Genomic DNA, 15,750 nt, shown 5'->3' on the forward strand with positions numbered 1-15,750 from the left:
AATCCCAGCTACTCGGGAGTCTGAGGCAGGAGAATTGCTTGTACCCGGGAGGCAGAGGTTGCAGTGAGATGAGATTTCTCCACTGCACTCCAGCCTGGGCGACAGAGTGAGACTCCGTCTCAAAAAAGAAAAAGAAAAAGAACATTAAAAAAATACTTCCATGTGACGAGCTTCAAAAACAGAAAAAGGGTAGAAAATTTAAAAAAGGAATCTTTGTATAAACAGAAAAAATGATTTTCAGAGGACTTTGAAAACTTTTTTTTCTAAATCTTATATTGCTTTTAGAATTATCTTTCCTCATTGAAAAAACCTTTTTTTTAAAAAAAAATATAACTAGTGAAACTGCCCCCCAGGGTTAACAAGAATTCATACCTGGTTCTCGACAGAAATATAGTTATAACTGTGAAAGGAAAGTCCATCTCAGGACCTCACGCTGCCTCAGGCAAACCCGCCTCCCACTGTTTTCCTAAGCAAGGTTGCTAGGAAGATAACCGGAAGCTACTTACCTTCCTCACCATTTCCCCCACAGGGATATTCCTTGGGAACCTCAAGATATTTACTTTAAAACGGTTCTTTTGAATTTTACCTGGCGAGGTAAGTTGGTAGCTCATCTTCACAGGTGTGGGACAAAGGACAGAATTCAAAGTCAGCCCTCTGGTGACCTGTGACAAACATCTATCTGATTGCTTCCTCTGCCCAATTGTTTGTTTATTTATTATTTATTATTTTTGGCTTATCTCTCCAACACAAATGCCCTATTGTTTATGCAAAAATGTAGATTCACTGAGCCAGACTAAGGCACAAGTGACTATTCCTCTACCCACCTCTCACATGTAAAGTGTGTATTCAGCGAAAGGCCAATGAAGGACTGGAGAAAATGTAAGCTTTGACCAGGCACAGTGGTTCCTGTCTGCAATCCCAGCAATTTGGGAGGCCCAGGTGGATGGATCCCTTTAGGCCAGGAGTTCAAGACCAGCCTGGCCAACATGGCGAAACCCTGTCTCTACTAAAAATGCAAAATTAGCCGGGTGTGGTGGCGGGCGCCTGTAATCCCAGCCACTGGGGAGACTGAGGCAGGAGAATCCCTTGAACCCAGGAGGCCGAGGTTGCAGTGAGCCAAGGTGGTGCCACTGCACTCCAGCCTGGGCAACAGAGAGAGACTCCGTCTTAAAAAAAAAAAAAAAGAATACAACCTTGTGTCTCGTTTCCTGTGACCTGGAAGCCTCCACTTCGGGTTGTCCTGCCTTTCTAGACCCAACCAATGTACATCTTACACACATTGATTGACGTTTTACGTCTTTCTTTTTCTTTTTTGTTTCTTTTCTATTGTTTCTAACCCTCTGTATTCATATCATGTCTCTCTAAAATGTAAACACCAAGCTATGCCCTGATCGCGTGGGGCACATATCCTCAGGCCCTCGTGAGGCTGGGTCTCAGGCATGTCCTTGAATCTTGGCAAAACATCCAGCCTGGACAACATGGTGAAACCTCGTCTCTACTAAAAATACAAACATACAAACATTAGCTGGGCGTGGTGGTGCACACCTGTAATCCTGCCTACTCAGGAGGCTGAGGCTGGAGAATCGCTTGAACTCGAGAGAAGGAGGTTGCAGTGAGCTGAGACGGCGCCACTGCACTCCAGCCTGGGCGACAGAGAGACACTCCATCTTAAAAATATAAAACAGCAAACCTTGGCAAAATAAACTTTCTAAATTAGTTGAGACCTGACTCAGATACTTTCGGGTTCTTGTAACTGAGCATTAATCAGGCTGCACTTTAGCCCACTTCCTTGGAGCTGAAAGTCCTGTAGCCATAGATACTGACCATTTGCACCTCCATTGTTCCCATAGATAGGATCTCTGACGTTAGAATCATAAGGCTTTGTTTAAGAATTGCTTAAGATGTAGGCCGGGCGTGGTGGCTCATGCCTGTAATCCCAGCACTTTGGGAGAATGAGGCAGGCAGGTCACTTGAGGTGGAGTTTGAGACCAGCCTGGCCAATATGGTGAAACCTTGTCTCTACTAAAAATGCAAGGTCGGGCGCAGTTGCTCACGCCTGTAATCCCAGCACTTTGAGAGGCCGAGGTGGGCAGATCACCTGAGGTCAGGAGTTCGAGACCAGTCTGACCAACATGGAGAAACCCTGTCTCTACTGAAAATACAAAATTAGCCGGGCATGGTGGTGCGTGCCTGTAATCCTAGCTACTCTGGAGGCTGAGGCAGAAGAATCGATTGAACCTGGGAGGCAGAGGTTGCAGTGAGCCGAGATTGCACCACTGCACTCCAGCCTGGGCAACAAGAGCAAAACCCGTCTCAAAAAAAAAAAGAATTGCTTAAGAAGATGTTTTGCAGATTCTGAATTCCAGCAGAATGGCTGACACTAACCAGTTTAAAGCCCTTCATAGAGGAACCAAGTCAACGTGAGAATCCAGGTGTCTCTCCGTCTCCAACCTGCATTTCTCAACCAATCAGTGATGTCCACACCTTGGTCCACTTCAAACCGCTTAAGATCCCCAGCCCCAGACTCCTGAGGGAAGCAGCTTTGAGGTGTCCTCTCCTCTCCGCATGCCACAGCCTTAGGACAACACCTTTCTCTCTCTGCTGCAACCCTCGATCGGTGTTTGGATTTGTGCATCCGACAACAGACCTGTTACGATCACACCAGCAAAAGTTGAGCTAATGGTGTTATTTCTGTCAAGCTATTAAGCCTCTAAATATCTTTATCAGGCAAGACTTCGTTGTCCTGGTTCATACCAAAAGTAGTGCAAGGGTACACCCCCCTGTAGCCGGCCAGAATATGCACTTCAAATGCACCTCTTGGCATAGGATTATTATTATTTTATTTATTTATTTATTTATTTATTTATTTATTTATTTATTGAGATGGAGTCTTGCTCTGTATGCCCAGGCTGGAGTGCAAAGGCGTGATCTTGGCTCACCACAATCTCCACCTCCTGGATTCAAGTGATTCTCCTGTCTCAGCCTCCCGAGTAGCTGGGATTATAGGCATGCACCACCACGCCCAGCTATTTTACATTTTTAGTAGAGACAGGGTTTCTCCATGTTGATCAGGCTGGTCTCGAACTCCTGATCTCAGGTGATCCACCTGCCTCTGCCTCCCAAAGTGGTGGGATTATAGGCGTGAGCCACCGCGCCTGGCCTTTTTATTTTATTTTATTTTATTTTATTTTTGAGACAGAGTCTCGTTCTGTCCCTGAGGCTGGAGTGCAGTGGTGTGATCTCAGCTCACTGCAACCTCCGCCATCCAGCTTCAAGCGATCCTCCTGCCTCAGCCTCCCGAGTAGTTGGGATTACAGGTGCCCACCACCATGCCCAGCTAACTTTTGTATTTTTAGTAGAGACAGGGTTTCGCCATGTTAGACAGGCTGATAATTTTTGTATTTTTAGTTGAGACGGGGTTTCACCATGTTGGCCAGGCTAGTCTTGAACTCCTGACCTCAAGTGATCTACCCACCTCGGCCTTCCAAAGTGTTGGGATTACAGGCGTGAGCCACTGCGCCTGGCTGGGGATCAGAGTTTTTAAGGATAATTTGGTGGGTAGGGAGCCATTGGGTCAGGAGTGCTGATTTGTCGGGTCGGAGATGAAATTACAGGAAGTTGAGGCTGTCCTCTTGGGCTGAGTTGGTTCCCGGGAGGAGGTCAGAAGACCCCATGAGGCAGTTTTTTGGTATGGGTGGTGCCAGCTAATCCATCGAGTGCAGGGTGTGCAAAATATCTCAAGCACTGACCTTAGGTTTGACAGTAGTGATGTTATCCCCAGGAGCAATCTGGGAGATTTAGAATCTTGCAGCCTCCAGCTGCAAGACTCCTGAACAATAATTTATAATCTTGTGGCTAATTTGGTAGTCCTGCAAAGGCAATCTAGTCCCCCGGTAGGAAGAGGGTTTGTTTTGGGAAAGGGCTCTATCCTCTTTGTTTCAAAGCGGTACCATAAACTAAGTTCCTCCCAGAGTTAGTTCGGCCTCCACCCAGGAACAAACAAGGACAGCTTGGAGGTTAGAAGCAAGATGGACTTAGGCCAGATGTCTTTCACTGTAATGATTGACTCACTTACAATTTTTGCAAAAGGGCTGGGATTACAGGTGTGAGCCAACACTCCCAGCAGAAGCCCAAATTCTATGTCACCTTTTTAAATTGACTCATCCCCGAGTTTCTCCACATATGCCTGAGAGATACGTGTTAGTAAACATCCATCTTTCCCCTGTTAATTTGTCTTTTTGTTGTTGTTGTTGTTTTTGAGATGGAGTCTTGCTCAGTTACCCAGGCTGGAGTGCAGTGGCGTGATCTCGGCTCACTGCAAGCTCCGCCTCCCGGGTTCACGCCATTCTCCTGCCTCAGCCTCCCGAGTAGCTGGGACTACAGGTGCCCACCAACACGCTTGGCTAATTTTTTTTGTATTTTTAGTAGAGATGGGGTTTCACCGTGTTAACCAGGATGGTCTCGATCTCCTGACCTTGTGATCCACCCGCCTCGGCCTCCCAAAATGCTGAGATTACAGGCGTGAGCCACCGCGTCCGACTAATTTGTCTTTTGTAGCAGGGTCCCCAGTGAGAATCCGGAAGGTAGAAGAAAATGAGCAATTTTCCCTCCCCTACACAGTTAAAAGAGCTCTGGCAGGATGAAGACCCGGGCCTGGAGCCCGTCTTCAACATGCCCAGCGGTTTTCTCTCATGTAAAAGGAGCTGGAGAGATTTCTCCCATCTCTAGAATTCTGTGAACACATTCTGTTCCTTAACCTTTCCACTGATCCTGACTGATAATTACACATACACAAAAATGTACTTGTAGATGCTATGATATGTGGAGGTAGGGACAGTATTATTCGTATATGTAAGAAAGGTGCAGTCTAGTTACATAGGCAGGAAACAGGAGGGCCCCGTCTAGACCAAGCCCACAAGCTTGCTTTCTCTCTCTTTCCTTCCTTCCTTCCTTCCTTCCTTCCTTCCTTCCTTCCTTCCTTCCTTCCTTCCTTCCTTCCTTCTTTCCTTCCTTCCTTTTTTTTTTTTTTTTTTTTTTTGATGGAGTCTTACTCTCCCAGGCTGGAGTACAGTGGCGCGATCTCGGCTCACTGCAACCTCCGTGTCCAGGTTTCAAGCAATTCTCGGCCTCAGCCTCCCGAGTAGCTGGGATTACTGGTGCCTGCCACCATGCCCAACTAATTTTTGTATTTTTAGTAGAGACGGGGTTTCACCGTCTTGGCCATACTGGTCTCGAACTCCTGACCTCATGATCTGCCTGCCTCGGCCTCCCAAGGTGCTGGGATTACAGGTGTGAGCCACCGTGCTTGGCCCTGCAAGCTTCTTTCTATCCTCATTGACTATACATTGTAAGAGGGCTGTTTGCAGTGGCTCACACCTGTAATCCCAGCACTTTGGGAGGCCGAGGCGGGCGGATCACCTTAGGTCAGGAGTTCAAGAACAGCCTGGCCAACATGGTGAAACCCCGTCTCTACTAAAAATACAAAAATTAGCCGGGTGTGATGGTGCATGCCTGTAATCCCAGCTCTTCGGGATGCTACAGCAGGAGAATAGCTTGAACCCGGGAGGTGGAGGTTGTAGTGAGCAGAGATCAGGACACTGCCCTCTTCCCTGGGTTACATGATCAAAACTCCGTCTTAAAAAAAAGAAAAAAAAAAGAAAAAAAAGAAAGAAAGAAAGAAAAGAAAATATGTAGTAGAAACAGCAACCGTGTTGGCTCGACACAGTGGCACACACCTGTAATCCTAGCACTTTGGGAGGCTGAGGCAGGCTGATTGCGTGAGCTCAGCCTGGGCAACATGGCAGAAACTGTCTCTTTTGAAAATAGAAAGGAAAGGGCCAGGCACGGTGGATCACTCCTGTAATCCCAGCACTTTGGTAGGCCAAGGATTACCTGAGGTCAGGAGTTTGAGACCAGCCTAAGCAACATGGTGAAACCCCATCTCTATTAAAAATACAAAAATTATCTGGGTGTGGTGGCGTGTACCTGTAATCCCAGCTACTCAGGAGGCTGAGACAGAAGAATCGCTTGAACCCAGGAGGTGGAGGTTGCAGTGAGCTGAGATCACGCCCTGTATTCCAACCTGGGTGACAAAGGGAGACTCTGTCTCAAAAAAAAAAAAAAGAAAAGAAAAGAAAAAAAAGGAACAGTAACTGTGTTCTCAAATATATCACAAGATGGTAAACGTTCATTTCGCACGATTAGGAAAACAGCCAAGAATGAGGGGGCAAGAAGAGAAAGGAATATTTTCAGCTCCATGCTCCTTTTTGTGCTAACTGTGCGCTGCCCGGGCACAGGATACAGGGCACCAGCTCGCCTCCCTTCCCTCTGGGCATTTGTCTGTAGCCTGGAGAGGGGCCCACCATCCCTCCAGCCCCTCCCTCTTCTCTCCCCTACCCCACTGCTCATCCAGGCTGAGATGGGGCACATACCCTCCAGGGAGTGTCCAGGCCCGGGGGCCTGTGCAGGCAGGAAGGCAACCTGCCCACGTAGCACGGCTGTGGGCAGGTAGGAAGAAGGACCACGGGGATTAGGAAGCACCTTCTCTGTGCCTGATTTTAGCTGCACAGTCCCGCTAGGAAGGGCCAAGGGTGAGAGGTCATTGGGAGCATGGGCCCTCCAGGATCGTCCTACAGCAGCCCTTGGTGTCCACAGTGGGAAAGCAGGCAATGGTGCCATGTGTGGGTAAATGTCACTAAATTATATGCCATTGTGAGGGCCCCAAGACAAGAATGCGTCCTGCATTACTCTGGGTCCTCCAGAGAAACCGAACCGATAGGATGGAGATAGATGTACACAGATAGTGAGAGAGGGAGAGATTTATTTTAAGAATTGAGACTGGCAAGTCTGAAATTTGCAGGGCAGGCTGGAAATTCTAGCAAGAGATGATGTTGCGGCGTGAGTCTCAATTCAAAGGCAGTCTGGAGGCAGAATTCCTTCCTTCTTAGGAAACCTCAGTCTTTTCTCTGAAGGCCTTAAATGGATGCATGAGGCCCACGCACATTATGGAGGGTAACCTGCTTCACTCAAATCTACTTAGTAAAATGTTAATCCCATCTAAAAACATCTTCACAGAGACATCTAGGGTGCTGTGTGACCACTGAGCCGGGCACCATAGCCTAGCCACATTGACACATAAAATTAATCAGCCCAGGTCCCAAAGCTCAGAAAGTATCATCTTGTCCCAGGGCAGGTAACCCCATGTCCAGTGCCACCCGCACACACCATGGTATTGGAGTTCCTGCTCATCGAGCTTCCTCGCCTGTCTGAGCACACTTGGCTCAGGTACAGTCGTTGTCCGTCAGGGACCCAGAGCCTTCTCTTGCTCTCCCCATCCAGGCTCCCCAAGGCTTTGGTCTCTTCCATTGGTCACTTGCCCTGTTGAGCTGGGGCTCATCATCTTTCTCCATTTAAAAAAATTTTTTTTTTTTTTGAGACGGAGTCTCGCTCTGTCACCCAGGCTGGAGTGCAGTGGCGCGATCTTGGCTCACTGCAAGCTCCGCCTCCCGAGTTCACGCCATTCTCCTGCCTCAGCCTCCCGAGTAGCTGGGACTACAGGTGCCCGCCACCACACCCGGCTAGTTTTTTTGTATTTTTTAGTAGAGACGGGGTTTCACCAGGTTAGCCAGGATGGTCTCGATCTCCTGACCTCGTGATCTGCCCGTCTCGGCCTCCCAAAGTGCTGGGATTACAGGTTTGAGCCACCGCGCCCGGCCCATTTTAAAAAATTTTTAAAAATTTTTTGAGACGGGGTTTCACTCTTGTTACCTAGGCTGGAGTGCAATGGTGCGATCTTGGCTCACCACAACCTCCACCTCCTGGGTTCAGGCGATTCTCCTGCCTCAGCCTACGAGTAGCTGGGATTACAGGCGCCTGCCACCATGCCCAGCTAATTTTTGTGTTTTTAGTAGAGATAGGGTTTCACCATTTGGTCTCAAACTCCTGACCTCAGGTGATCCACCCGTCTTGGCCTCCTGAAGTGCTGGGATTACAGGCATGAGCCACCATGCCTGGCAGCATATTTCTCTATTGTTGCTGTAGTTTTTGTGCATGGAATTTTTTTGTTTTTATTTTTGTAGAGCCGGGTCTTACTATGTTGTCCAGGCTGGTCCCAAACTCCTGGCTTCAAGCAGTCCTCCTGCCTTGGCCTCCCGAAGTGCTAGGACTACAGGTGTGAGCCATGGAGCCCGACCAGTTAATTGTGTTTCAACTGTTCATTGACCTCATTGAGAAATTAGATATTTGGGCTGGGCACGGTGGCTCATTCCTGTAATCCCTACACTTTGGGAGGCCAAGGTAGGAGCATCCCCTGAACCCAGGAGTTCAAGACCAACCTGGGCAACATGGTGAAATCCTGTCTCTACAAAAAAATACAAAAATTAGCTGGGCATGGTGGCACACACCTGTAGTCCCAGCTACTCTGGAGGCTAAGGTGGGAGGATCACCCGAGCATAGGGAGGATGAGCCTGCAGTGAGCAGAGATCCTGCCACTGCACTGCAGTCTGGGCAACAAAGTGAGACACTGTCTCAAAAAAGAAAAAAACATATAATTTCAATTAAAATAAAATTAAAAAGAAGGTCGGGCTCGATGGCTCATGCTTGTAATCCCAGCACTTTGGGAAGCTGAGGCAAGTGGATCGTTTGAGGTCAGGAGTTCAAGACCAGCCTGGCCAACATGGTGAAACCCCATCTCTACTAAAAATACAACAATTAGCCCAGTGTAGTGGCGTATGCCTGTAATCCCAGGTACTCGGGAGGCTGAGGCAGGAGAATCATTTGAGCCTGGGAGGCAGAGGTTGAGGTGAGCTGAGATTATGCCACTGCATTCCATTCTGGGTGACAGAGTGAGGCCCTGTTTCAAAACAAAAAAAGAAAGAAAAGAAAAAGAAAAGAAAAGTAAAGTAAATTACATCTTTGAAGAATTGGCTTTGTTTTTTTTGAGACAGGGTCTCAGCTTTTCAGTCTGTCACCCAGCCAGGAGTGTAGTGATGTGATCTGGGTTCACTATAACCTGTGCCCCCCGAGGCTCAAGCAATCCTCCCATCTTAGCCTCCCAAGTAGCTGCGACCACAGTTATGCACCACTACACCCAGCTATTTTTGTTTGTTTGTTTGTTTTCAGACGGAGTCTGGCTCTGTTGTACAGGCTGCAGTGCAGTGGCCGGATCTCAGCTCACTGCAAGCTCCGCCTCCTGGGTTTACGCCATTCTCCTGCCTCAGCCTCCCGAGTAGCTGGGACCACAGGCGCCCACCATCACGCCCAGCTAGTTTTGTGTATTTTTTTAGTAGAGACGGGGTTTCACCGTGTTAGCCAGGTGGCGATCTCCTGACCTCGTGATCCGCCCGTCTTGGCCTCCCAAAGTGCTGGGATTACAGGCTTGAGCTACCGCGCCCGGCCTCACCCAGCTTTTTTTTTTTTAATTTTGTTTTGTTTTGTTTTGAGACATTGTGTCTCTCTGTAACCCAGGCTGGAGTGCAGTGGTGAGATCTTGGCTCACTGCAACCTCTGCCTCCTGGGTTCAAGTAATTTTTCTGCCTTGGCCTCCCCAGTAGCTGGGAATACAGGCACGTGCTACCATACCTGACTAATTTTTTTTTTTTTTTTTTTGAGATGGAATCTTGCTTTGTTGCCCAGGATAGAGTGCAATGGCATGATCTCGGTTCACTACGACCTCCACCTCCTGGGTTCAAGTGATAGTCCTGCCTCAGCCTTCCAAGTAGCTGGGATTACAGGTGTGCACCAACATGCCCAGCTAATTTTTGTTTTTGTTTTTTTGAGACAGAGTCTCACTCTGTTGCCCAGGCTAGAGTGCAGTGGCATGATCTTGGCTCACTGCAGCCTCCGTCTCCCGGGGTCAAGCGATTCTCCTGCCTCAGCCTCCTGAGTAGTGGGGATTACAGGCACGTGCCACCACGCCCAGCTAATTTTTATATTTTTACAAACATGGGGTTTCACTCCTGAACTCATGATCTGCCCACCTCAGCTTCCCAAAGTGCTGGGATTACAGGTGTCAGCCACCGCACCCGGCCAATTTTTGTATTTTTAGTAGAGATGGGGTTTCACCATGTTGGCCAGGCTGGTCTCGAACTTCCAACCTCAGGTGATCCACCTACCTCAGCCTCCCAAAGTGTTGGGATTACAGGAGTGAGCCACCGTGCCCGGGCCACACCCGGCTACTTTTTGTAATTTTAGTAAAGACAGGGTTTCACCATGTTGGCCAGGCTGGTCTCGAACGCATCTCCTCAGGTGATCCACCTGCCTCAGTCTCCCAAAGTGCTGGGATTACAGGAGTGAACCACTGGCCCCAGCCCTAGAATTGACTTTTATCAGTTAATAAACTGGAGTAATTTGGAGACTAATTAGAGTGCACACTAATATAATATTTGAACAGTTCCGGCTGGGCATGGTGGCTTATGCGTATTTGGGAGGCTGAGGTGGGCAGATCACCTGAGGTCGGGAGTTCAAGACCAGCCTGACCAACATGGAAAAATCTCGTCTCTACTAAAAATACAAAATTACCTGAGTGTGGTAGCACATGCTTGTATTCCCAGCTACTCGGGAGGCTGAGGCAGGAGAATCGCTTGAACCCAGGAGGTGGAGGTTGTGGTGAGCTAAGATGGCGACATTGCACTCCAGCCTGGACAATAAGAGGGAAACTCCGTTTCAAAAAAGAAAAAAGAAATTGAACAGCTCCTGGCATGCGACGTATGAGACATTGGAGCAGTATGTGAGAATGAACTCCATGCAAAATCAAAAGCCCATGAGGGCCGGGTGTGGTGGCTCAGGCCTGTAATCCCCACAATTTGGGAGGCCGAAGCAGGTGGATCACCTGAGGTCAGTCAGGAGTTCAAGATCAGCCAGGCTAACACAGCGAAACCCCGTCTCTACTAAAAATGCAAACATTAGCTGGGTGTGGTGGTGAGCATCTGTAATCCCAGCTACTCGGGAGGCTGAGTCAGGAGAATTGCTTGAAGCAGAAGGCAGAGGCTACAGTGAGCTGAGATCAGCTCCCTAGTTTTCAGTAGCTTCTGGTTCATTTTTCTCAGTGAAGCCTCTCAGATCCTAACCATCCTTTAAGAACAACCCGAGCCCTGCCTTCTCCACTTCCTCCAGTGTCATTTTCCAATTCTTGCCCATGTGCCGTAGCTCTGGCGTGTGCTGTGCCCCACCTGGGTTACTGCCCCCTTTCTTTCCTATACCCCACCAGCCTGGGCCCAAGCCAGGTGCACAGTGAGTGCTGGTCAGTCTGGCTGGCACCATAGCTCCCCTCAGAGTGCCCTGCCCCGCCCACCCACCTCCCACTACTGCTCCTTGTCCCCACTGAGTCCAGGCCACGCTAAATGTTCACGGCCATCCCTCACTCACCTTCTCTGTGTCACCTGCGGGGTTCATGTGCTGTGTTTTTGTGAGTGGAAAAAGCATTTACTATGTTTTCCTCTCCTCTTTTTTTCTTTTCTTTTTTTTTTTTTGGTGTTTTTTTTTTTTTTTTTTTTTTTGAGACAGGGTCTCCTTCGGTCACCCAGGCTGGAGTGCAGTGGTGCGATCTCAGCTCACTGCAGCCTCTGCCTCCCAGGTTTAAGTGATTCTCCTGCCTCAGCCTCCCGAGTAGCTGGGATTACTACAAGCACACGCCACCACGCGTGGCTAATTTTTCTATTTTTTTAGTAGAGTTGAGGTTTCACCCTGTTGGTCAGGCTGGTCTCAAACTCCTGACCTCAGGTGATCTGCCTGCCTCAGCCTTCCAAAGTGTTGGGATTACAGGTGTTTGTCACCACCCCTGGCCTCCTCTCACACCACAACAGTGAACACAGAAAACTTCTGTAGGTTCAAGACATTCTGTGACCAAATGTTGAGGGCATTTCTCCCCTCCAGCAAGCACGTGGTCAGTTCTGCAGTGAGCAGATACCAAGTGGGGTCCTCCAGCTTAATTCTGTCACATCTCCCTGGGGATGGTGTCAGATCCTATATGTGGAGGACTCAGTCCCCAAAACTGCCTCCCCGAACTAATCACAAGTCCAGGCCTCCGGAGTTTCTGACCAGCCAGCTATCAACCCGAGTTCCCAGGCCCCACACTGTGGATCCCATACATTTGCTGGAGCAGCTCACAGAACTCAGGAAAACACGTTCACCAGTTTATTACAAATGATATTACAGAGGCCGGGTGTGGTGGCTCACCCCTGTGATCCCAGCACTTTGGGAGGCTGAGGCGGGCAGATCACCTGAGGTCAGGAGTTCGGGACCAGCCTGGCCAACATGGCAAAACCCCATCTCTACTAAAAATACAAAAATTAGCCGGGCGTGGTGGGGTATGCATGTAATCTCAGCTACTTGGGAGGCTGAGGTAGGAGAATCACTTGAACCCAGTAGATAGAGGCTGCAGGGAGCCGAGATCGTGCCATTTCACTCCAGACTGGGCAACAAGAGGGAGACTTCGTCTCAAAAAAAAAAAAAGAAAAAAACATTAGCCGGGTGTGGTGGCACATGCCTGTAATGCTACTTGAAAGGCGGAGGCACCAGAATTGCTTGAACCCAGGAGGCAGAAGACGCAGTGAGCTAAGATTGTGCCACTGCACTCTAGCCTGGGTAACGGAGTGACACTCTGTCTCAAAAAAAAAAAAAAGGTATTACGAAGGATACAGAGAAACTCAAATGGGAAGCCATGTGAGAAGGGGCGCGCAGCTTCAAGGCCCTCTCCCAGGATGCTCCACGTGTTCACCTATCCAGAAGCTCTTCAAACCCTTTATTTCTGGGGATTTATGGGGGCTTTGTTACCTAGGCATGATTAGTTAAACCACTGACCATCGGTGATCAATTTTACTCTCTCTCCCCACTCCCTGGGGACTGGGGCGGTACTGAAAGTCCAAACTCTCTATATCCTGCCTTGCTTTTTTTTGTTTGTTAGACGGAGTCTTGCTCTGTTGCCCAGGCTGGAGTGCAGTGGCGCGATCTCAGCTCACTGCAGTCTACGCTTCCCAGGTTCAACTGATTTTCCTGCTTCAGCCTCCCTAGTAGCTGGATTATAGGCACACGCCACCAACTGGTTAATTTTTTTTTATTTTTTTATTTTTTTTTGAGACAGAGTTTTGCTCTTGTTGCACAGGCTGGAGTGCAATGGCGTGATCTTGGCTCACTGCAACCTCCACCTCCCGGGTTCAAGCGATTTTCCTGCCTCAGTCTCCCAAGTCGCTGGGATTACAGGGATGGACCACTACGCCCGGCTAATTTTGTATTTTTAGTAGACACAGAGTTTCTCTATGTTGGTCAGGCTGGTCTCGAACTCCTGACCTCAGGTGATCCAGCCGCCTCAGCCTCCCAAAGTGCTGGGATTACAGATGTGAGTCACTGCGCCTAGCCTGCCCAGTTAATTTTTGTATTTTTTGTAGAGACAGGGTTTTGCCAAGCTGGTCTCCAGCTCCTGACCTCAGGTGATCTGCCAGCCTCAGCCTCCCAAAGTGCTGGGATTGCAGGCATGAGTCACCGCGCCCAGCATGGTTATTTCTTGATGATATGCTAAACAAGGGGTGGATTATTCATGCTCCCCCTTTTAGACCATATAGGGTAATCTCCTGATGTTGCCATGGGATTAGGTGGGAGTGTAGCAGTGAGGACGACCAGTGGTCACTCACGTCGCCATCTGGTTTTGGTGGGTTTTAACCTGCAACCTATTTGTTTGTTTATTTTTTTTTTGAGATGGAGTCCCGCTCTGTCACCCAGGCTGGAGTGCAGTGGTGCAGTCTCGGCTCACTGCAACCTCCGTCCCTCCAGGTTTAAGCAGTTCTCTGCCTGAGCCTTCTGAGTCGCTAGAATTACAGCTGGGGGTGCCACCACCCCCAGCTGTAATTTTTTGTATTTTTAGTAGAGATGGGGTTTCACTATCTTGGCCAGGCTGGTCTTGAACTCCTGACCTTGTGATCCACCTGCCTCTGCCTCCCAAAGTGCTGGGATTACAGGCGTGAGCCACCACACCCAGCCTACTGCAACCTCTTTTATCAGCAAGGTCCTTACAACCTGTATCTTGCCCTGACCTCCTAGCTCATCCTGTTACTTAGAATGCCTTAACCGTCTGGGAATGCAGCCCAGTAGGTTTCAGCCTCATTTCACCCAGCTCCAATTCAAGATGGAGTTGCTATTCTTCATATGCCTCAAATATTTCTCCTTTTTTTTTTCTTGAGACAGGGTCTTACTCTGTTGCCCAGGCTACAGTGCAGTGGCATGGTCTCAGCCTACTGCAGCCTCGAATTTCTGGGTTCAAGCGATCCTCCCACTTCAGCCTTCCAAGTAGCTGGGACTACTGGTGTGCGCCATCACACCTGACTAGGTAAAAAAATTTTTTTTCGCCCGGGCGCGGTGACTCACGCCTGTAATCCCAGCACTTTGGGAGGCCGAGGCGGGCAGATCACGAAGTCAGGAGATCGAGACCATCCTGGCTAACACGGTGAAACCCCATCTCTGTTAAAAATACAAAAAATTAGCTGGGCGTGGTGGCAGGCGCCTGTAGTCCCAGCTACCTGGGAGGCTGAGGCAGGAGAATTGCTTGAACACAGGAGGCGGAGGTTGCGGTGAGACAAGACTGCGCCACTGCACTCCAGCCTGGGCGACAGAGCAAGACTCCATCTCAAAAAAAAAAATTTTTTTTTTCTTCTTTTGTAGAGACTGGGGTGGGGATGTGCAGGGGGCAGTCGGGGGTCTCACTATAATGCCCACACTGGTCTCAAACTCCTGGCCTTAAGCCTCCCGAAGTGCTGGGATTGCAGGAATGAACCACCACACTCAGTCTAGTCATGTCTTTCTTTTTCTTTTTTTGAGGCAGAGTCTTGCTCTATACCCCGGGCTGAGTGCAGCTGCACGATCTCAGCTGACTGCAATCTCTGCCTCCTGGGTTCAAGCAATTCTCCTGCCTCAGTCTCCCAAGTAGCTGGGATTACAGGCGCCTGCCAGCACACTCAGCTAATTTTTTTATTTTTTATTTTTTTTTGAGACGGAGTTTTGCTCTTGTTGCCCAGGCTAGAGTGCAATGGCACAATCTCAGCTCACTGCAACCTCCACCTTCCGGTTTCAAGCGATTCTCCTGCCTCAGCCTCCCAAGTAGCTGGGATTACAGGTACCCGCCACCACGCCCAGCTAATTTTTTTGTATTTTTAGTAGAGACGGGGTTTCACCATGTGGTCTTGAATTGCTGACCTGGTGATCCACCCGCCTCAGCCTCCCAAAGTGTTGGGATTACAGGCGTGAGCCACCGCACCCGGCAATTTTTGTATTTTTAGTAGAGTCAGGGTTTCACCATGTTGCCCAGGCTGGTCTTGAACTCCTGACCTCAGATGATTTGCCCGCCTTGGCCTCCCAACATGCTGGGATTACAGGTGTGAGCTACTGCGCCCAGCCTAGTCATTTATTTCTATAAACAATTATATGTGCCTTTTTACTTCATATATCTATTTTCCCAAGAAAATTATTAATAAATCTGGCTGGGTATGGTGGCTCATGCCTGTAATCCCAGCACTTTGAGAGGCCAAGGCGGGCAGGTCACCTGAGGTCAGGACTTTGAGACTAGCCTGGCCAGCAAGGAGAAATCCCGTCTGTACTAAAAATACAAAAATTAGCCAGGCATGGTGGTGGGCACCTGTAATCTGAGCTACTTGGGAGGCTGAGGTAGAAGAATCGCTTGAACCCAGGAGGCAGAGGCTGCAGTGAGCCAGGATCATGCCAGTGCACTTCAGCCTGTGCAATAGAGAAAGACTCCGTCTCAAAAAA

The 15,750-nt window shown here is 49.0% G+C and overlaps 1 protein-coding gene across 1 annotated transcript in view; it reads right to left on the reverse strand.

Moving 5' to 3' along the window:
* Positions 1-7,365, reverse strand: part of LOC119619313 (endogenous retrovirus group 48 member 1, envelope) — a 40,997-nt gene extending 33,632 nt beyond the window's left edge. The window contains 2 exon segments of the mRNA XM_037984866.2: positions 6,432-6,574; positions 7,262-7,365. Of these exon segments, the coding sequence (XP_037840794.2) occupies positions 6,432-6,574; positions 7,262-7,365 (247 nt within the window).
* Positions 7,366-15,750: the final 8,385 nt, after the last annotated feature.

The sequence above is a fragment of the Chlorocebus sabaeus genome, chromosome 2 (genome assembly GCF_047675955.1).
Source record: "Chlorocebus sabaeus isolate Y175 chromosome 2, mChlSab1.0.hap1, whole genome shotgun sequence".
Taxonomy (NCBI): domain Eukaryota; kingdom Metazoa; phylum Chordata; class Mammalia; order Primates; family Cercopithecidae; genus Chlorocebus; species Chlorocebus sabaeus.